Source organism: Microtus oregoni, unplaced genomic scaffold (assembly GCF_018167655.1).
Source record: "Microtus oregoni isolate MIOR12 unplaced genomic scaffold, Mior012 000003F_ref0000135, whole genome shotgun sequence".
Taxonomy (NCBI): Eukaryota; Metazoa; Chordata; class Mammalia; order Rodentia; family Cricetidae; genus Microtus; species Microtus oregoni.
Window position 1 is genome coordinate 62,599,623 of NW_024543062.1, and position 22,565 is coordinate 62,622,187.

At 43.1% G+C, this 22,565-nt stretch overlaps 1 protein-coding gene across 1 annotated transcript in view; it reads left to right on the forward strand.

Moving 5' to 3' along the window:
• The window catches only part of Dstyk (dual serine/threonine and tyrosine protein kinase), a 53,233-nt gene extending 30,995 nt beyond the window's left edge, over nucleotides 1-22,238 (forward strand). The window contains exons 4-13 of the mRNA XM_041648431.1: nucleotides 8,152-8,384; nucleotides 9,605-9,688; nucleotides 10,603-10,779; nucleotides 11,382-11,511; nucleotides 11,879-12,035; nucleotides 12,418-12,550; nucleotides 13,960-14,073; nucleotides 15,773-15,887; nucleotides 18,342-18,476; nucleotides 18,790-22,238. Of these exons, the coding sequence (XP_041504365.1) occupies nucleotides 8,152-8,384; nucleotides 9,605-9,688; nucleotides 10,603-10,779; nucleotides 11,382-11,511; nucleotides 11,879-12,035; nucleotides 12,418-12,550; nucleotides 13,960-14,073; nucleotides 15,773-15,887; nucleotides 18,342-18,476; nucleotides 18,790-18,977 (1,466 nt within the window). The 3' untranslated portion in view covers nucleotides 18,978-22,238. The remainder of the gene's footprint in view (nucleotides 1-8,151; nucleotides 8,385-9,604; nucleotides 9,689-10,602; nucleotides 10,780-11,381; nucleotides 11,512-11,878; nucleotides 12,036-12,417; nucleotides 12,551-13,959; nucleotides 14,074-15,772; nucleotides 15,888-18,341; nucleotides 18,477-18,789) is intronic.
• Nucleotides 22,239-22,565: the final 327 nt, after the last annotated feature.

Here is a 22,565-nt window from a genome sequence, read left to right on the forward strand (position 1 = left end):
AAAGACAGGCTACAAGAAAGTAGACCTCTAGGGCTTGGCGAGTGACCCAGAGGCAGAATGGCCTGCAGCAGGTCTCACCCAATTCCCTGATCCATTTTTGGGGATGTGGTCACAGGAAGTCAACCCTGGGGCTCTGGACAAGGCCAGACCTAGGGTGGCTAGTGGGGGAAGCTGTGGCACTGCCTCCGCTAACTGGGATCTGGCAGATGTCTTAGGCCTCCTCATCCCAAGGTTCCTTTCCTAGAAAGGACCAACACACCACTTTGATCCCAGACTCTACTGTTTCCTCATGCCCCCTATTAGAAAGCACCCACTAATCCAACACTGCAACAGACAGCTGATGCCCTGCTTCTGTTGTCTTGGGAGGGAAAAGCCAACAGAAAAGTACTCTCCAGGGGCAGGGCTAAGGCGCATGAAAGCAGCTAGCAGACATACTTTGCCAGGGTCACCCTTGGCCTCCCTCCTCGGGAGTCTGGCAGATGGCCACATCACAGATCCTGGATCTGTCTTGTGGGTCAGGCCAGTGACACTGGGCAGGTAATGTTGAGGGAGAATGCTTTGAGGGACTGCCTCACCCCTCCCAGGCCTACAGGCTGCAGGTCTGTCTCACCCCGAGTCTTCTGGAAGACTAGAGGGTATCACTTTCAGGACAAACCCTGGACAGAGGATGTGGGATGCACAGGCCTGAGCAGGTCAGGGCCAGGACCTTTCTCTCCTTTGGACATTTTCTCACTTCACTTTTGCTTTGTCCTGAAGCAGACTGTCATAGGCTGAAGAGAGGAGGCTTCTGATTCTTTGAGCTAGAAATTGAATACCCTGATTCTTTTTAAATTACTCTATTTATTTATGTACATCAGTATTTTGCCTGCATGTATGTCTGTATGAGGGTATCAGATCCTCTGGGACTGGAATTATATATTATTGTGAGCTGCCATGCTAGGAATTGGACCAGGGTCCTCTGGAAGAGCAGCCAGTGCTCTTAACCTTCGAGCCATCTCTCCAGCTCCCATGTCTTGATTCTTCAGGTCCAGCAAGAGGACACCTGTCTTAGTTAGGGTTTCTATTGCTGTGAAGAGACACCATGACCATGGCAACTCTTAGAAAGGAAAACATTTAATAGGGGCTGTCTTACTGTTTCAGAGGTTTAGTCCATTATTGTCATGGTGGGACATGGTGGCATGCAGGCAGACATGGTGCTGGAGGAGCTCAGAGTTCTGTGTCTTGATTTGCAAGCAGCAGGAATGTGTAGCTTGAGCATATGAGACCTCAAAGCCTACTCCACAGTGACACACTTCCTCCAAGAAGGCCACACCTCCTAATAGTGCCACTCCCTAGGAGCATATGGGGACCAATTACATTCAGACTACCACAGAGCAAAGGTCAAAGTACAGCACAGTAAAATTCTTCAAGCAGTTCTTCTCAGGAGTACAGGGGCATGGACAGAAGGTGGGGGTTAGACAACGCTAAGGATGAATTTAGGAAAAGGTAAGTGCGTGGCTTAGGAAGGAATCAAAGCGAATCTTAAGTCCATGAGAGCAAAGGAGGCCACCTCATCTAAATAATTAAGGTGTTGTGTTGCTTTTTGTCCCATGATCTTATTTTAGCTTCAGGCTGCTCCTGAAATCCAGCTCAGGAAAATTTCCAAGAGCATGTTTAGCTTTCCTAGCAGTCTCTCATCCACCACGAATAACAAAGTGGGGGAAGCCATCAGTCAGGGCTTTTGGTGTCTGAATTCTCGATGCTGTCTGACTCTCCATGCATGAGCATTAGCTCTACCGCACAGTAGCTAAAACGACATTGTTTTCAGTCACTCCTGACATTCTCAGTTACGAGTACGTATGCACATCAGGAGTGCTCAGACCGTGAAAGCCACTTTAGACTTTGTCAGTGCTGTGTGTGTTAGAATCTTCACTAGATAGTAGATAGATGCTGCTTATTTTCATTGTTTAGATGAGGAAATAAAAAGGCTTAAAAGGGTTAAGCAATTTTGCCAAAGGTCCTACAACTAGTAAATAATAGAGGCAGAATATGAACTGAGACAGTCTAATTCTTGAGTGTGTCTGAGTTAACATGGTCTCACTGTCTAGTCCTGGATGTCCTAGAATTCACTATGTAAGTCAGGTTGGCCTCAGACTCACAAAGATCCACTTGCCTTGGTTCCCTGAGTGCTGGGATTAAAGAGATGCACTGCCACACCCAGTCCTTGAGCCCGTATTTTATAAGTCAGTGCTTTTCTGCTTAAACCAGCCATTCTCAGCATGTGGGTTGTGACCCTTTGGGGGGCTGAATGACTCTTTCACAGGTGTCACATATCAGATATTTACATTATGATTCATAACAGTAGCAAAATTACAATTATGAAGTAGCAATGAAAAATTTCATAGTTGGGCATCACCAGCCAGCCACATCATGAGGAACTGCATTAAAGGGTCATTGGGAAGGTTGAGAACCTCTGGCTTAAACTGCTCTAAGTTACTGATACCCGCTTTATCCTGGTCCCCAGTTTCAAATCCTCAGCATGTGCTGTGTTGTCTTTTCCCCTGAATTCCCTTGTTTAAAGAGTTGTCAAGTACCCATGAGTTCCTTGCACTTCATATCTACCCATGCTTTGTTTTTCTGTATATTTTTTGAGACAGGATTTCATTGTATAACCCAGGCTGGCTTTGAACTTACACTCTTCCTGCCTCAGCCTCTTTAAGTGTTGGAATATAAGCATTCAAAACACTCCTGGTTCTACACTGTCTTCTTTAGTCTGTGTGAAGTATTTTTACCCAATCAGTCTCCTAGCTTGTTTCTTTCTTTTTTACTTCATCTTTATTGGCTTCCTGTTCCACAGATCAGTACCAAGAACCCCAATCTAGTCTGAGATCTCCCAAAGCTTTTATCAACTGTGCCAACCATACTTTCCATTCTCACCTTCCTGTAGTTTTAACTGGGTTGGTCTTAACTGCTTGATACCCTCCATACAGTCCCTAAACCTTTTCTTTGCGTGTGTCCTGCCTCAAATCCGAAATATCTTTTATTTTTCTGTGAATTTTTCCAAGTCCAACCACCCTTTAAATGCCACATTTTGTAAGGTCATTAGTTCTGCCATCTGCTGCCAGCTGCAATCATTTGTGCCCCCCCACATTTCACTAATGTCTGTCAACTTTTGCTTTCTTTTAGTATATGCTTCTGTGTACTGAAATGCCAGAGTTGAAGAATATGAACTTGAAGTTATTCATCATCTTATACCTTGCATCAAAAACAAAGAATCTCCTTTTTTTTCCTTCTTCCCTCTCTTCTCTCTTTTTTCAGTAAAAATGAATAGAGATGTATCTTTGGTGGCTGAGAAATGTTCATTTCAGTGGAAGTTCTAGAGTCCTCTGAACACTTCACTAAGTACCCTGGATCATCAGTGCTGGCATGGTACCCACAAGATGACAGCCGGCCAGAGCAACAGGGTTAGGTGACAGTGTAATGTTGGGTTGTACTGTGGAAGGTATACCACGTTTAGTGCCTTTGATGCAATGTTTAGCTTAAACAGATGTTGGAATAACTGGAGCTAGTAGACCAAATGTCTGACTCTGCTTACTTGTAGGTCTGTGGATCCACGTACTTAAATAGCTACATATTGGGTGCAATTTCATATCTCGTTCTTGTGTTGTTTTGAGTCCTTTCTGAGTATGTTTGAAGCAATAACAAATTGATTTAAGAGCAAGCTTGCACATAGTCTGGTAGGACCAGATTTCTGTTGCTATTTATCTTTAAATAAAAGTCAGTCGTGTATGCTGGGTAACAGGATGTACATACTTTAGGAAATATTTATGTTTTAATCTAGGTGTGGTGGCATATGCCTGTACTCCCAGCTCCCAAAGAAGAGGCAGAAGTAGGTGTGAGGTCAGCCTGGACTATGTATGGAGTTACATGTCAAAATTTTTTTCTTGTTTTAAGTAAGGACTGAGAGATCAGCTCCCAGTCCCTACCCAGGGTTTCAAAGGAGAAATGTTTCTCAAGAGTGGGGAAAATGAAAGATTTCTATACTAATTTCACTCACTTGATCTGAGGGTCATTTTCTTTATTTCTTCTTTAATTCTAATTCTCTTGTCCTAATTGCCTATAATTTCTTATTTCTAATTTTCTGTTCTAATTCTTTATTCTTTTACATCCTTATTCTTATTCCTATACATTCTACGTTCTTATTACTTCTCTGTTACAAATTCCCAAACATATGTGTGTATATATATACACACACACATATATATATATATATACACACACACACATATATATATGTATCCAAGGATAGAGAACAGACCTTTAAGTGTTTTATAGTCCACCTGTAACAATAGATACAGTTATGAAACATATTTTAGTATGTTTCTGTTCTGTAGTAATGGGAGCGGTGGGGCTGCGTCCCCAGCACCCCGGCCGCCTGGCTAGCTTATGCCCCGAAATAACAACACACAAATTGTATTCTTTTAAACACTGCTTGGCCCATTATATCTAGCCTCTTCTCGGCTAACTCTTGCACCTGGACTAGCCCATTTCTAATAATCTGTGTAGCCCACGAGGTGGCTTATCAGGGAGATTCTAGCCTACGTCCATCCTGGGTCGGAGCTTCATCGCGTGGGCCTGGGAGAGGGGAGCATGGCATCTGCTCCAGAGAGCAGAGCTGTCGAGTCTGAGCTCACTTCCTCTTCCTCCCAGCAATCTGTTCTGTTTATTCCACCCACCTATGTTTTAACCTATGAGAGCCAAGCAGTTTCTTTATTGCTTAACCAATGAAATCAACAGATTGATATATGACACTTCCACATCACTTCCCCTTTTTCTGTTTAAACAAAAAAAAAGGAAGGCTTTAACTTTAACATAGCAAAATTACATATAACAAAACAGTTATCAAGTAAAAATTTCAATATTTACATCTATTTTATCTTTATCATAACTAAGGAAAACTATAACTATAACTAACTATTCTTCAACTCCATCAAAGACTCCAGAAAGATACAAAATTACCTAAGCAAACAAGAAATAAGCAACTTTCAAACTCTAGAAATGACAGAGACATCTTGCTGCCTGGACAGTCACCCAAAGTTTCTCTGTACTGTTGGGGCATCCATCTTCGGCCTACAGGCCCATGGTATCCAGCAGACATTTCCATGAAGCGGAAAATTCAAAGTCAGTTCAGTCACTATCTGTTGTGTCCTGCAGAATGTCTTGCAGACTCCTTCATGAATCAGGAACCCCGAAAGATCATCTCACCTTTAGGCAAGTTCAGTAGTCCTCTCTCTGCGGGTTCTCTGTGTCCAGTTTATGCAATAGTCCAGGCAAGAGCAGTTTCTTGCCCAAATGGCTATCAAACTCCATAAGGATCCTCTTCGATGCCCATCTTCTTCCTGAAGTAGATTGGTGCTGCCAGGAGCAGAGTGCCTCATTGTCATGAAAAACCCTAAGTTATTAAAACATTTAAAATGCCATATTCTATAATCTTTGAAAGATATGAAGAATGCCTATCTAAAATATATCTATGCACATCTAGAAAATCTTAACTAACATGACTACAAACTTGACTATTATGATTATCTATTAACAACCTATATACATTACATTTTTAAGTGAACTACACAATCACAATACCTTAATCAATATCAGAAATACATATACATATAACAAAATTGACCTTAAATCTCTATCAATAAAGCAAAATCTATACTAATGCAAATTATTCATACCTATATCATATCCCCCTTTAAATGTAAAAGAACATTTATAAACAATTTTTGGGAATATGGGCGCAGTTTTTTCTCTCCAAACTGCTTCCTGCTGAATGGGGGCGTCGTTAATTAGGTCTTTCGTGTTATAACCTGTGTGCCAGGGTCATCTCAGTCGTCAATTGAGTGAAGTAATTTTTTGAAGGCGTTCACAGCAACCTTTCAGGAGGGCGTGGTCTATCATACCACATTGGGATAGAAGCAATCCACAGACTCTCACCCTCTGTGAAAACAAAATAAGAAACTCCTTTCCAAAGCATCATGTCCTTAGATCCAAATTTGAAAGTCAAGGCATTTTCAGAATATCTATGTTGGATTAGTTCAGCAGCATTTATAAACAAATATCTTTTAGCAGCTGTTGCTCTTTCCTCAAACAATTCAAAGAGAGCATAATAGCATACAGTATCAAAAGTCTCTGTGTATTTTCCATCTTCGTGCGGCTTTATTTTAATCTCTATTTCATTTCTTTTTACTTCTATTTTATATTCTCTTTATATCTTTGACCTGGAATAACTCTGTGGACCAGGCTGTCCTTGAACTCTCAGAGATCTGCTTGTCTCTGCCTTCTAGGCACTGGGATTAAAGGCGTGTGGCTACCACACCTTGAAGTCACAGAGGTCAATCTCCCTCTGCCTCCCAAGTGTTGGGATTAAAGGTGTGTACCACCACACCCAACTACTCTCTTTCTTCCATTTTTTACTTTTAAGAACTTACTTTTAGCTTGCATATATTTTTAACACACTGTAAATCATTTAGAAATTTTCTTTGTCTTTGACTCTCTTTTTACTGTATGTCTCTCTCTTTTTCTGACCACATGAGTCTTTAAGTTACCAAGCAATCTCAGTAGGACTAAAGCCGTGGCTTTGCCCGCTAGATGTAACCCATTCCTTAGCTTTCTGCCATTCCAACCTTGTGGCTGAGGTACTGGCCAGAGCCGCATTCAGTGCCACAAGTCTACAGTGTTTCAAGGTCCTTGCCATCAAACAAGCTGCAACAGACAACACTCAAGTCCTCTCACTGTAGCTGGCCCTCCTGCCTCAAGCAGTCAAGAGTTTGCCCTGGCAGGACAGCCCAGAAAGCCGGCATTTTAAAACAACACAGGTTTTTTTTCCTGCTACTGCTGAAAACAAACAAGCATTCAGTCAGCTTTTATCAACACCATTTAAATGTTTCATGGCAGGACCTCTTAAGAGCTGCAGGGTTTTGCAGCTGAAGCTGAGTCAGGAAGCCTCTCTTAGATGAGAGCGTTTGCTTGCTTCTAGCAAGCAGAGCAGACCCGAGAAATCGCTGCTACCAAGAAAACATGCTTTACTCTTTCCCAAGCTTTCTCAGGCTTTCAGTGGATACAGTTGTCCACACGTCTGGGTGTCATTCTGTTGTAGTGAGCCACGCAGTTTCTTTATTGCTTAATCAATGAAATCAACAGATTGATATATGACACTCCCACATCACTGTTCATCAAAATTATACAGATAAATGAGAAGTCATCTTCCTGACCATCCACAAATGCGTGTGCCCATAAGATTGAGATGTAATCATGAGATTACATGTATACGTTTCATGAAAATGCATGGTGATGGGGAGATACCATAGCTGTTATTGCACAAGTGAAATCACAGATGACAGCAACATTTTCAGAGAACCATTTGTCTGGTGGGTTGGCATCTGAACTATCAATTGCTATAAGCTGTAATTGTGTCATGACCTGTAATAGCTTGTGACAATTGCTCTGACAGTTAGCTGGGCAGTGGTGGCGCACGCCTTTAATCCCAGCACTCGGGAGGCAGAGGCAGGTAGATCTCTGTGAGTTCGAAGTCAGCCTGATCTACAGAGCTAGTTCCAGGACAGGCTCCAAAGCTACAGAGAAACCCTGTCTTGAAAAATAAAAAAAAAAAAAGATCCTAGATTTGAAACAAGTGAGGTTTATGCTCAAATTCTGGCTGTATTGCTTCTTGACTGCACATCTTCTTTCCCAATGCCTACTTTGTCTTATCCCTGAGGCTATTTCCTAATCTATAGAATATATCCATTAGTATCTATTAACAAAGGTACTGTGAAAATGAAGTTAGATTACCTATATACAGTGCTTACTATTGTGCCTTTCACATAGTTTCCACTGAGGGAATGGTGTTCTTCTCCTCCTGTAACTGAATCCTAAAAGCTACTAAGATCAATAGACTTGTTTTAGACATAACTGCTCATTTTCATGATCTTATTTAATGTAAGTGGCTGAGCATCACCTGGCTTTTGATCTTACTATGATTCAGAATTTGACAACCAGCTCTATCTTTTCATAGCCGCCATCATGGTAGTTCACCAGTGATGACTTGGGAGATGCCTTATTTAGTGTGTCTGCACCTTTCCTTCACTGCTAACTAGTGTATCTCTGCCTCTGTAGATGTCATTGTCCCTGAGAATGGAGAAACAGTGGGCACCAGAGAGATCAAATGCTGCATCCGGCAGATCCAAGAGCTCATCATCTCCAGGCTCAATCAGGCGGTGGCCAACAAGCTGATCAGCTCAGTGGATTACCTACGGGAAAGCTTTGTTGGGACCCTGGAACGGTGTCTGCAGAGCCTGGAAAAATCACAGGATGTCTCAGTTCATATTACCAGCAATTATCTCAAACAGGTATGAAAAGAATGGTTTCTAAGACACTGTGTCACAGATAACAGCTAGAATAATTTACACACAAGCCCAACTTCACATTAGCCAAGGATTTCCCTTTGAAACAGTCTACTTGAAATTACATTTTGTTTTCCTACTATATGACTACTGCCTGGGGGAGGTACTTATAAGTTGTAAATTTACAGTTGATAAAAATGAATAGAAGGAGCCGGGCGGTGGTGGCGCACGCCTTTAATCCCAGCACTCGGGAGGCAGAGGCAGGCGGATCTCTGTGAGTTCGAGACCAGCCTGGTCTACAAGAGCTAGTGCCAGGACAGGCTCCAAAGCCACAGAGAAACCCTGTCTCAAAAAAACCAAAAAAAAAAAAAAAATGAATAGAAGGGCGGTGGTGGCGCACGCCTTTAATCCCAGCACTTGGGAGGCAGAGGCAGGAGGATCTTTGTGAGTTCGAGACCAGCATGGTCTACAAGAGCTAGTTCCAGGACAGGCTCCAAAACCACAGAGAAACCCTGTCTCGAAAAACCAAAAAAAAAAAAAAAAAAAAAAAAGAATAGAAGGCTAGGCGATGGTGGTGGTACACGCCTTTAATCCCAGCACTCAGAGGCAGAGGCAGGTGATCTCTGAGTTCAAAGCCAGCCTAATCTACAGAGCTCCAAAGCTACACAGAGAAACCCTGTGTCAAAAATCAAAAAAAAAAAAAAAAAGAAAGTAAAAGAGGTGATGAACTTTAATTAACTCTGTATATGTTTAGGGATAAATTTGCAAGCCTTCAGATTGGACTGTAATTCTTTGGTTTGGGCAGGCAGAAGGTAGGAGTGATGCACATGTAGCCAAGACTGGCCTGGCTTTTAACTTGCTATTTTGGTCAAGGTTGGTCTTGAACTGTTATTCTTCTGCCTCTGCCTCCCAAGTGCTGTGTCTGGCTCAACGGTGTGTGTGTGTGTGTGTGTGTGTGTGTGAGAGAGAGAGAGAGAGAGAGAGAGAGAGAGAGAGAGAGACAGAGAGAGACAGAGACAGAGACAGACAGACAGGGTCTTTTACTCTCTAGAACATTTGGCTGAGAACTTGCTATCTAGAACAGAGTGGCCTCAAAGAGACCCGCCTTACTCTTCCTCCCAGGTACAGGGATTAAAGGTATATACCACTACACCCAGCTTGGACTTGTTCTTGGAGTTGTTGAGAAATGACTATCTGCATGTGTTCCTTCACGTGTTCTCTTTCAGATCTTAAATGCCGCTTATCATGTTGAAGTCACATTTCACTCTGGGTCCTCAGTTACAAGGATGCTTTGGGAACAAATCAAGCAGGTGAGTGTTCCTCAGAGAATTATTTCAATCCATTTTGTGCTCACTTACATCTTAGACTCTCCAACAGAACAGATCGTAGAATATGCTGTTAAAATAGGGTGGCCATTATTTGGTGGTTTGCCTCTCTGAAAGAATTCTGTTGTATGCTTGTTCTCAATGAATGACTACCAGTGTTACCTTTAAGCCCTAAAAAGCCATAGATTTATGTAATACTTGATGAAGCCACAAAGTTCCCCCTCACTAGTTGTATTGTCTTTCTTTTATTCAGCCTAAATGTTTTCTCAGAAGTAGGTATTATTGGGTCTGGGGATATAGCTTGGTGGTAGATGTTTTGCCTAAAATACAAAGGGTCACAGATTTGATTCCCTGGTACCAAAAGAGTAAAAAAGTAAACAACAAAAATCTAGACATTGATTCAGTCATAGTGGTGCACACCTTTAATCCCAGCATTGAGGAGGTAGAGGCAGGCAGATCTCTATGAGTTGATGGCCTACCTGGGTTTACATAGTAAGTTTTAGGATAACCAGGCCTATGTAGATATGTAGAAAGACCTGTCTCAAACAACACACACACACACACACACACACACACACACACACACTCACTGTTGCCAGGGGCCAAGAGTGTGGTTCCTGTCTTAGACTCACATCTATGTAGAGTTACTACTGCTTCAGAGGAGAGTTAATCCCTGGCCCTGAATAGAACATGTTGAGGGGTGTAAGCATTTCAATTAGACTTACTGTTCTTTGGTGCTTTCCTCTGGATGAACCCTGGTTTTGAGGTAGATGGGTTCCATAGGCTCCTATGTCAAGGGCTGTTCCTGATGAGCAGGAGCCCAGTGAAGGAGAGGCATTATTGGCGCTGCCTGGGAGTTCCTGCTTCCTTCAGTGACTTTCCTGTCCTCATCTCCGCAGATCATCCAGCGGATCACATGGGTGAGCCCACCCACCATCACTCTAGAGTGGAAGAGGAAGGTGGCCCAGGAAGCCATTGAGAGTCTCAGTGCCTCCAAGTTGGCCAAGAGCATTTGTAGCCAGTTCCGCACTCGGCTCAATTGTTCTCACGAGGCTTTTGCAGCCTCCTTGAGGCAGGTTGGTATGCAGGAAAGGAGCGAAAGCTGGAATAAGCAGAAAAGATACTCATCTAGAGGGAAGTAATTTGCTCTCTGCTATCCTTATAGTTTAAAAAAAAAAACAGTGTATTTTTTATTCTGTTAAAGAATAATATGTTACAGGAAGTTTCATCACCAAATTTTTCATGTGGATCTTTTTATAACTCTGGGAAAATTAGAGTGAGTGCAGTTAATTTCTTCCCATATAACTGAATGAAAAAGAGCAGAGAGGAGTACTGACTTTATATAAGTTTATATCATATTTTATAATGAATGACAGAAGAATGACTTTCTAACAATACCAGATCACAATTATATGGTCCTCCTGAGTGTGTGTGTGTGTGTGTGTGTGTGTGTGTGAGAGAGAGAGAGAGAGAGAGAGAGAGAGGATATGAATAGATGTGATTATGCTTCTAAGAGGAAAATGACTATTGACTATGCACTATCATTGTATTAAACATGTCATATATATGCTGTTCAGTTCTCACAATTGTTGTCATAAAAAATATATAATTATTTCTATGAATCCGATGGAGAATCTGAGGTGAGGGACTTGAGTTTTATGTTGTCTTTTTCTCCTAGCTGGAAGCTGGCCACTCTGGGCGGCTGGAGAAAACTGAAGATCTGTGGCTAAAGGTTCGAAAAGACCACGCCCCCCGTCTGGCCCGCCTCTCACTAGAGAGCCGGTCTCTACAGGACGTCTTGCTTCACCGTGAGTCCTTGTTTCTTGCCAAGTGAATTGGAGGAAATGCAGGGACCTCTAGCATTCCTTTACCAAGAATCCCATTGTCTCAGGCTGCTACTACCTTGCAAAGCTGCCCCAGCACTTAGTGATGCTTCTGAATTCCTATTTGGTTCTGTTGCTGGTGTAATATGAATAACAAGAACAAAGTTTATTCAAAATCATCCAGCTCAGTTACTTCCTACTGGGTTAGAACAACACTTGAGTTTCTCCCCATTGCATGATTGCACGATTACCAACTTCTGGCCTCCAGGCAGGGTTGCACCTAAGAATCTTAAAAAGAATGCCTGGTAAGTTCCTCTTCCAGCTGCCTTATTGCTGTCTTTATATCTTATAGGTAAACCTAAATTAGGACAGGAACTAGGCCGGGGCCAGTATGGTGTAGTGTACCTGTGTGACAACTGGGGCGGACACTTCCCTTGTGCCCTCAAGTCAGTTGTTCCTCCTGATGAGAAGCACTGGAATGACCTGGCGTTGGAGTTTCACTACATGAGGTAGGTCTTGGTTTCATTAATCTGGGGAAGACCCAGAGAAGTCAAAGGCTGGCTTTAGTTTTGTATCACAAGCTACAGCGTATCTTGTCTCTGTATACCAAGATTTAACGACATTATAACTAGTGTTTGTAGGTTAGGCCAGAAATGCTGTCTTTGCTTCGTTTTCTCATGTCACAATTTGTCAGCTCTTCATTCTGTTGTCTTTCTTGTCACTAAGGACTGCAAGTATTGATAGGCCATGGTTCTTTACTTGGCGGAGAAGTAGTTTTCTTTTCCTCTCTCTAGACTTGGACTATGTGTGACTGTGAGGTTCTTTCTTTCTACATCCTGGCATCTCTTGCAGAATTAGAGCCTGAGTGTGGTGCCTTTCTCCTTCTCCTAGGTCTTTGCCAAAGCACGAGCGATTGGTGGATCTTCACGGTTCGGTCATTGATTACAACTACGGTGGTGGCTCCAGCATTGCGGTCCTGCTTATTATGGAGCGGCTGCACCGGGACCTCTACACGGGGCTGAAGGTGAGGGAGGCAGCCGGGGACCAGAGCCAGCTGGGAGCCAGTTCCTTCCTGGACTTCGTCCTTTCCTGCTGTTTCAGAGATCCGCCTGCCTCTGCCTCCCAAGTGCTGGGATTTTTCATAGAGATTGTTAGAGTAACCTCATTTACTTCATTATTTCCAGAAAAATGTCAGACATTTTTCAGAATTCACTTTTATCCCAGTATATTTCTGTAATGCTTTTATTCATTACTTTTTAAAAAATTGCTTATTTGGGTTTTTTTTGTTTAGTTTAGTTTTGTTTTGTTTTTTGAGACAGGCTTTCACTATGTAGCACTGGCTGGCCTGGAACTCTCCTGTGTAGATTAGGCTGGTCTCTCACTCACAAGAGATCCTCATGCCTCCTCCTCCAGTGCTACGATTAAAGGCATGTGCCACCAGGCCCAGCTTATTTACCACTCTGATGTCCTGTGGTGTGAATGAAAATGTAAATTCTTTAGAAGAATGGAAAGCTTCTTATTATACTTTTGGATAAAGCCAGTTTTTGTTAAGTGAACAAGTATTTATTGATGACTATTTGTGCAAGGTTTGTATTAAGTACTATCAGATTATAGCAAGATGTGTAATTTCCAATCATGTTTAAGAAAATTGTAGTCAATGAGAGAGAGAGGTGGGGTGGAGTCAGTCATGAAGTCATAAGATCTTGTTATGTGGTCTTGATTTTTTTTAAAAATTAAACTGGGGTGTGCCACTGAAGAATGACATTTAAGTAAGGGTGAAACTCTCAGCTGAATGCTGAATTTAAGCTCTCATCTAAAATATTCACAAATAAGGGAATTAGGTTTCTCTTGTCTGTCTCCTGCCTTGGAGCTGAACAGAAGGAGACAGAAGCTGACCTCAGAGGGTCTGGATTCCCCTATATGAGCTTACATGGAGACTTTCAGAAGTAAGGGAGAGAAATGCAGGAATATTTTCAGGAGTCACAGAAATTGGTGAGATGAAGAGACTCCAAGTGGTTTCCTCTTTATCTCAGGAGCACATGAAATTCTTTTATAAATGGGCTAGATCCATTTGAGGATCTTGGAGGAAATTAATTTTTGGAGGAAACTAATAGGACAGTTTTCGAGTAACTTTAGAATTGGAGCCCATAAAATGAAACCTGGGCTAACCAAGCCTGTGAAAGGAAACCTTCCATGAGACAGTGCCAGAGTCACCCGGATGCTGGGAGTGAGATGCTGCTGGACCTTGGACTTCTGCTTCGGTCTGGGGTGGTCCTGTTGACCAACTGCAGCCTGCAAAGGGCTTCCTTGTGCTTTGTGTTCTACCTGCCTCTCCCAGTCACTGTTCTAGCCCCTCCGTGCCACCCTAAGTCATTTAGTCGCTCACAGCTGGTCTCAGTTGGGCTAAGGAGTTGGGCTCTTTTCCCTTCCCAGGCTGGGCTGACCCTGGAGACACGTTTGCAGATAGCTCTGGATGTGGTGGAGGGAATCCGCTTTCTGCACAGCCAGGGGCTTGTGCATCGGGATATCAAACTGAAGAACGTGCTGGTGAGTAAGAGCTCTATTCAGAGAGGGTCCCTGCCTCTGCAGAGGGAACGTGCTGGTGAGTAAGAGCTCTATTCAGAGAGGGTCCCTGCCTCTGCAGAGGGTCTGTGTAAAAGGCCTTTGATTCTAGGGAAAGACTGCATGGAAAGCAGGAGCATTTCCATGGTGGGTAGATGGTGTCCTGAATTTCAGCTTAAGGAGCAATTTCAACAGACTACCTGTGTCAAATACTTTTCCCTCCACTGTGGGAAATTTTCACTTCATAGAAAAGAGTGGGATAGAGCGGCACTAAAAGCTGGCATAGCGGAAACCCAGCTGCCCTTGTGTCCTATGCTCCTGCCAGGGTGCCCACTCACAGTCATATTTTCTGTTTCTCTTCCTGCACCATATGAAGGTGAGTTGCTGATAACAGTTCACTCCTAAATATGCCAGTGTATCTCTCCTAAGAAAAAGTATCTTCTAAATAATTAAAATGCCATTACCACACTCAAGAAATCTACCATTGATACACTACTGTTATTAACACATACTCTGGGCTGGGTGGTGGTGGCACGTGCCTTTAATCCCAGCAGAGACAGAGACAGGTGGATCTCTGTGAGTTCAAGGTCAGCCTGGTCTACAAGAGCTAGTTCCAGGACAGGCACCAAAGCTACAGAGAAAGCCTGTCTTGACAAAACCAAAACCAACCAACCAAACAACAACAACAAAAAAACATATACTCTGTTATTGTCTCCATTATATCCTGTTGCTCCAAATATGGTCTGTTTGCTGTTTTTTATCTATCTATTTATTTATTTTGCCTAGGAGCTAATCTAAGGATGCTACAGTATATCTTGTTACATGCTATTTTAGCCTTCTTCAATCTAGAATAATCTTTGCCTTTTTATGTCATTGGTATTTTTGAGGAGTCCAGGTCTTTGCTATTGTTTAGGGCTTGATCAGAGACGCTAGATGAGAGCTAACATGCATAATGCACCTTAGAAGTCACATTGCATAAACCATAAGGAGTCTTTTGACAGACTTCTCTTGAAAACATCTATTACAGTCACCGAAATGGCTCAACAAGCTGTGGTACCTGTTATTATAGTGGAAGGAGAAAACAGACTGCTGCAACTTGTCCTCTAATCCATACACACACACACAAAGTAAATAAATAAAATGGAATTACCTAGGGAAAAGTACCTTCCAGTATCACATGGCAACACCCCATAAAGTTGCAGTTTTAGGGAGAGAAAGATAACTGAAAAATTATTGATAGGAAGCTAAGAGACAATCAGTAGCCAAAGGGGACACATTTATTCTCTAGGATCAATTTCTGCTTATTTGTTTTTGTTGCTGTTCTTTCTCCTATGCTGGGGTAGAGCCAGTGTCTGTGCATGCTGATTCAGGTCTCTGCCACAGAGCCACACCCAGCCCTGGATTAGAGCTTCAAAATTAAAGAATTACTTCAGCTGACGAGAGGGAGGTCAGGTGCCAAGATGTTTTCCTCATTTTACAGACCTTCATTACTCATTCTTCCAAGATTATAGTGATCCCAGTGTGGGGATATAAAGGTGAAGAAACAGTCCTTGCTCACATTCGGGGAAGAGGACAGTGACAGGAACGAGTCTGATATAGTAAGGTTGGAGGAAGGACTTAGTAAGTACTGCTTTGAGACTGGGTGTGCGGACACAAGGTGACTCTGACCTGCTATTTTTGGCAGCTGGACAAACAAAACCGTGCCAAGATCACTGACTTAGGATTCTGCAAGCCAGAAGCTATGATGTCAGGCAGCATTGTTGGGACACCAATCCATATGGCCCCTGAACTTTTCACAGGTAAGACTAGAGGGTAAAGAGTGGATTTAGCTAGACCCCAGTACTCTGAGTTGGGGTGCTTCCCCTCAGGGTAAATAGTGTGGACAAGTACTGCTGGCAGGTGTGGCCCAGGTAATGAAGAAACCAGAACAGGGAGAGTGAAGAGGTAAAGAAGTGAGAAAGAACGGTGTAAATGAAAATGGGAGTTGCCAAGTGCTCTTTTGGATGTGTCTCTGGGCTGTTAGCGCCATAATTGCCATACTTAGCACTTACTTAGTCATAAAGTATTGGTTGAATAACTTCTAAATGATGGAACTTGTCATTAGAGAAATTATTATCAACATGGAGATATACTGAGAGAGGTAAAGTAATTTGGAAGGGATGTAAGACAGCATTAAATGCTAAATTACAGGTGCCATGATTACTGGGATGCAGAGTGAAAGAATAAATTTAGGTTGGAATGCTGGATGGTTTTATGGTAAAAGTGAGATTTGGGGTAATATTTGAGTCCAATCTAGAAAAATAGATAGTGGAAAGGGAACTCAGGTCTGAGTGTGCACTTTGTAGTAGGCAGGGCAGGTATGTTTCTCGAGATTATTTATTTATTTATTTATTTATTTATTTATTTATTTATTTATTGTTTTTCAAGACAGGGTTTCTCTGTGGCTTTGGAGCCTGTCCTGGAACTAGCTCTGTAGACCAGGCTGGTCTCGAACTCACAGAGATCCGCCTGCCTCTGCCTCCCGAGTGCTGGGATTAAAGGCATGCGCCACCATCACCCGGCCTCAAGATCTTGTTTTACTTAATCCCTTCGGCAAGCCTGTGATGTTGGTGTATTTTATGTCAGATTTATAGGTAAACCGGGGCTGGACTGATAAAGTAACTGGCCCCAAACACTGAGGTAGAAGGCAATGAAACTGTGACTTAAACCTAGGCTTTTCTGCCTATACACTCCAATCATTAGGGCAGAAACATCTGGAGGCTGGAGAAGGGGAAATACCAAGGGAAATTGCAAAACAGAAATATTTATGGCAGGAAAGAAATCCACTTGGCAAATAGTGACAGACAAGGCCAGAGAAGTCCATAGACTGCAAACCTTGGGGAGGGTTAGGGTCTTATGTAAGTAAGGAGGTACTGAGCTTTTGAGCAGTGGAGGGTGGCAAAGAACATATGCCTGGACCAGCTTCATAGCCATTGGTGGAAGGGATGTGAGGGTGAAGAATCAGTGTGAGGTGACCAGTCAGGCAAAGATTTGTATCCATGGTTAATAAAGGTTGGTACTGATGCGGAAATAAACAGGGTTACAGATTTGAGATAAATTCAGAAGACAATAGGAAAGCTTTTTACTGCCTTGATGTGAGTGTTGGATAGAAAAGAATGGCTGTCATGGAACTTTGAAACTCTGAACCATAGTGGATGGAGGATGATGGTACTGTACCAAGGAAGATGGGAAAGAAATCATAGGTCAGTCACTAGTATTGATATGAGGAATAATTAACAATGCATTTCTATTTCTTTTTTAATATTTATTTTATATATTTGAATATTTTGCCCACATGTATGTATGTGTACCATGAGTGTGCCTGGTGCTCAAGGAGGTCAAAAGAGGTTGTTGAATGCTCTGGAACTGCAACCTCAGGTGTCTGTGAGCCATGTGGATGCTAGGAATCAAACCCTGGGCCTCTGTAAGAACACCAAGTGCTCTAAACCACGGAGCTCTCTTTCTCTCCAGCCTCTAAATTTCATTCATTTCATAGAGGTTGTCACCTGGTTCTTCATTGGGTGGTACACAAGGACCAGGAACTAGTAAACAACTGAGTCTGGCCCACTGGAGCAAAATAGTAGACCCTTTTTCTTTTCCTAGGTTTACTTTGTTCTCTTCCTGCTGCTGTTACTCCGCCTTGCCTGCTGCTTATTTAAATTCCTTTTATTGTTATCTACCCTGTTGCTGTCAGAATACTATTAAAAAATATTTTCTTCTTTTGTATCCCTGCTCTAAAAAGAAAAAAAAAGACATGCTGCCCAACTCTATACTCCTCTTTGCCTTTAAGATCTTCCTATGAGAGATAGAATCTTCCTATGTATCCTAGACTGGTTTCAAATGATCCTCTGCCTTAACCTCTTGAGTGCTGGAATTACAGATGTGCACCATACCTGCTAATCTTTGTCTTTATAATATTTATTTTCTGGTTCCCACCCATATTTCTCTAATATGACCCTTTAGAATTGATCTTGCAGACTGTCCCATTAAAATGATAAAAATCATTAAAATGATTTTCTTTCTCTTTTGACAAATTCTTATCTCTTGGCTGTCTTAGTAGCTAGCTTTCTATACTGTAAAATAGGCATTACAAATGTTCTGTGCCTACCAGGCAACTTGTGAAGAACAATAGATAGTAAAAAGCTTTAAGAATTGTGTAAGGACCCGTAGAAGCAATGCAGTGGTTCACTGTTGCTCATCTGTCTTTACTGCAGGAAAGTACGATAATTCCGTGGACGTCTATGCTTTTGGAATCCTTTTCTGGTATATCTGCTCGGGCTCCGTCAAGCTCCCTGAGGCATTTGAGAGGTGTGCTAGCAAAGATCATCTCTGGAACAATGTGCGCAGAGGTAAGAGCCACCAAATGCTTTAACTCCCTCCTGACAGCACAGCAGGGCACACTCGTGCTCTGGCCACTGCACAGCATGACAACGTTAGGCAGACCATCATAGAATGCAGAAAGGACACTGTAAACCAAACCTTTGCTACTGGACAGCACTATATTATCTCAAAAATGGTTTTTTTTTTTTAGTTTTGGGTTTTCTAAGCCAGTGTTGGTTTTGCCATTCCTGTTAGGTTATAATCTAGGTATCTGCAGGGGGAACCCGAGCTCTCTGCTCTCCCAGCTCTCCTTGATTGGCTGTTTTCCTTGCTCTCTTCTAGGGACCCGTCCAGAGCGTCTTCCTGTGTTTGATGAGGAGTGCTGGCAGTTGATGGAAGCATGTTGGGATGGTGACCCCTCTAAGAGGCCTCTCCTGGGCATCGTCCAGCCTATGCTCCAAGGCATTATGGACCGGCTTTGCAAGTGCAGTTCTGAGCAACCAAACAGAGGACTAGATGACTCTACTTGAAGACCAAGACCTTTTTCTTTATTCTGTTCCTTCCTTCCCTCTCACCTTTAGGCCATGGGGAGAATCTGTCATTTGTTTATTAAGGGAGCCCCCAAGGGAATTGGTGCTTGTTGACAACTCAAGACCTTCCTGGGCAGAGATGGCTCCTGGACCCTGAAGCACTCAGTGGCTGTTTTAGGATTCACACCGCCTCACACTATCTCTTTAGCAAAAGATTGTGTCAGATGTGTAAACGCTGAAGAATGTGATGTTCTGGCCTCAGAACTGAAAGGAGGCAACTGCTAGCACTGGCTATTCACAGTCTATGTTTCCAAACCAGGTGGGACACTGCAGTGCAAGGGACTAAAGCTATCATTGTCATGACTTCAGCTCTAGGTTGGAACAGTTCAGTTACCCAGTGGTAGAGAGCACTTAGAAAACATGACATTAGTTCAGGACTGTATGATTATAAGGGCAAAAACAAACCATCCCAGCCAAATATACCTTGTGGTTGCCTGGTTCTTGTTCTCTGTAACCAGGATCTCAGGTTGTATGTAAGTCAGAAGCCCCAGAAGGCAGCTGGGTGTGAAGCTGTCTGCCCTCACAACCCAGTGTTTACATTTCCAGGGCCAGGGAGCCCTGGTTTCTTCAGGGCAGGGCTAACCCAGAACAGAATCTCTTTGATCCTTGGGTTTTTCCCCACCTCCTACCCTTCTTCTCCCTCAAAAAGGGGAGACTACTCCAGATATCATGGTAGTTGGACTGAGTGTCTGATTAAAAATGGACTATAATTTTGTTGTTGTTTTAATGGGATATATAGCCCAGGCTGGCCTTAAAAATCTTATCCTTCTGCCTCATGCTCCAAAGTGCTGAGATTGCAGGTATATGCTGCCATGCCCAGCTTTTAACTGTACAGCTCCCTCTCTTATCTCCTTCCTCAGTGCTGGGGGTCAGCCCCACAGCCGCACATCTGCTGAGAACTGCTCTCATGCTCACACGCCAGCTTCATGGAGCTTTCAGAGTTCACTTTACTACTGGGCCCCGTGAGCTGATGAGGATGCGGCTGAGCATACTGGTCTCTACTACTACAGCTCTTCAGAAATGCCATGCAGGGCTTTCTCCATGCAAACTGTAACAGACACGTGATAGGCCCAGTGTCTCTGGGTGTGTTGGCTCTAGCCTCACTTTGGTAGAATGCTTAGTTTAGCTCTCAACTATACTTAGGTACTCTGCTCTGAGCATTAACTTGTTGTCCTCTGGAGACAGTAGGATGTGCAGGAAGCCAGGTGTCAGGAAAGAAGGAATGAGCCATCTCTATGAGTTAGGTCTACTGTGTGAAACTTCAAGGGGTCTGTGTGGTGGGAGGACTGCTGCCCCTTGTTCTGAACTTTAATACAGAGACTGTAGTTCTAGCATGGACACCATATTCCTAACATTCTTTGCACATATTAGCTCAGACTCAGAAGTGGGAGGTTAGATTTTGTTTTCCCCAGCCAGAGTCCATTTTCAGTCTCCTGTCAGATTGTAGGTTCTTTTTTTTTTATCTTTAATTTTTAAAAAGAAGATTCCCTCCATTTTTTCTGCCCAGTGGGAGGGAGAGACTAATGCTAAGTGAAGAGATAAGGAGTAGTTTTGTAGTCATTCATAAAAAAGTATCTGAAAAAGTCCAAGATATTCTTGAAAGTATCCGGCCGGGCAAGCCAAAGGCCACATAGGGGTATGTGGTGGTGGTATTTCAATACTCAGCTGGCTGAGTATGTGAACACATGTGTCTAATTTGTGTGTATTTTACTTTATAACATTGTAAGCTAATTTTGGATTGTTTTTTGGCACCTGTTATTATTTTAGTGATAAAATGCCATGAAATGTACTGTACTGTATATTACTTGGGAAGACACTAGGTCCTCAGAGAAGTGTGGTGGCACTTAGCACAGGGCTTGATAGGGCCAAAGTTTTGAAGATTTACCTCCAGGCTAAGGGAGGAAGAAGGGTGGCGTAAAGAGTTACCTTCAAAAAAATTCCATAGGGGGCAGTTTACTGTAGCCCTTAAGTGACCACCTGGCTGCTTCTTAGGAGCTGAAAGCCTGGTTACTAATTTTGCTATAGAATGGAGTGGCAGGCTCTCTTGCAGAGCAATCAGAAGAAATGTTAGCAGAGTCTGGCCCCGTGCGGCTCTCCTGTGCCCTTGAGCGCGTGGCAGCACAGCTGAGTTGCTTCTGACTGAGCAGTCTTCACTGCTCTCAGAAAGTGGACTGCTCTGGTTCTTCCCAGACCAAAGAGAGTCACTTCTGACTCCATCCACTCTAAGGGACAGGGCTAGGCAGCCACTGGGTCAAAATATTAACACTAAAGCTCAAGGAACCCGAGAAAGGGTGCATTACTACACAGTTTAGAGCAGAGCACGGTGAGCTGGACTGTCATTCCGAATTTTCGCTTGAGCTCTCAGACAGGTTAGAGCACTCAGGGCAGGCCTAGTTCAGTGGGGAATGTGCTTGGCACACACATGGCCTTGGGCTCAGTGTCCAGTACCAAAACAAAACACAGAGGTCAAAGAGGACTGGAAAGTCAGTGTTCTTCCTGACAGAAGCGGCGTGGGCGGTAGGGCTGTGAAGTGACAGCTGCACTAAGTGACACTTTATTTTTGTTGTTGTTGTTGTCTTATTTAGCACTGAGAAGCCCAGGGGATGGGTCAGTACAGTCACACTTAGGGAAACTGAGGCACCCTCTGATCTTGCTCTGGAGAGATGCCCTGCTTGTTTGATCTAGCTTACTGGGAGGCTTCCCGACCCCATGTTGTGTCAGGATGGATTATAGCCTTGGAAAGTGCAGAGCTGTTGAAAGTGTTCAGAACATGCATTTTGCATTTTCTCGGTTAAACCGTCCACATTTTCCTTAAAAGAAAATGAGGATTTAGTCTTCTAGGCGCTGGGGTATGTGGGATAGAGCTAGTGTGATATTAGAGTGGCCTTAGGGCACCCACACTGCAGACTCCCCTAGAAGTTTCAGGTGGTACTGTCGCTCTGAAGAGCCGAACTCCATCTGCTCTCTTAGCAGCACCTAGTGTGATCGGCATGGAGGAGACTGTGGGAATGCCTGACAGCTGGGGTTGCTGGGGAGGAAACTTCGTCTGGATGGCTTGCTGGGTTTTTTGTTTTATTTTTTATCTTTATGTAATATTTTTATTTGTTTTAAAGAACTAATGTCTATTACAGTATTATATATAAGTGTAACATACTAAGTGTGTAGAATAAAGTGCAATAACAAAAACTACTTTGACACAAATCTCAGCCTCTGTACCCTCCTTTTTTTGCGCAGTGTGGCTCTTTTCGTGGCAGTGTTAGAGTGGGACCATGTTACATGTTTGTATTTGTTTGTTTGTTTTGAGAGACACAGCCCTAGCTTTCTTCTTCATTTGGTGTCATTTGAATGGCTGTGCCGGTTCTGTGGATCTTCTGTAAGCTGGTAAGATGTGGATGGCAGGTGTGCTGCATAGTAAAGACCACATTTATGTTTCAGGGCTATCTGTTTGGCTTCAGCTTTTCCTTGCTCACAGGATGCTCCCAAGCCCTGCTCCCTCCATGACCTGCTGTCCTTCCATTTTGGGAGACT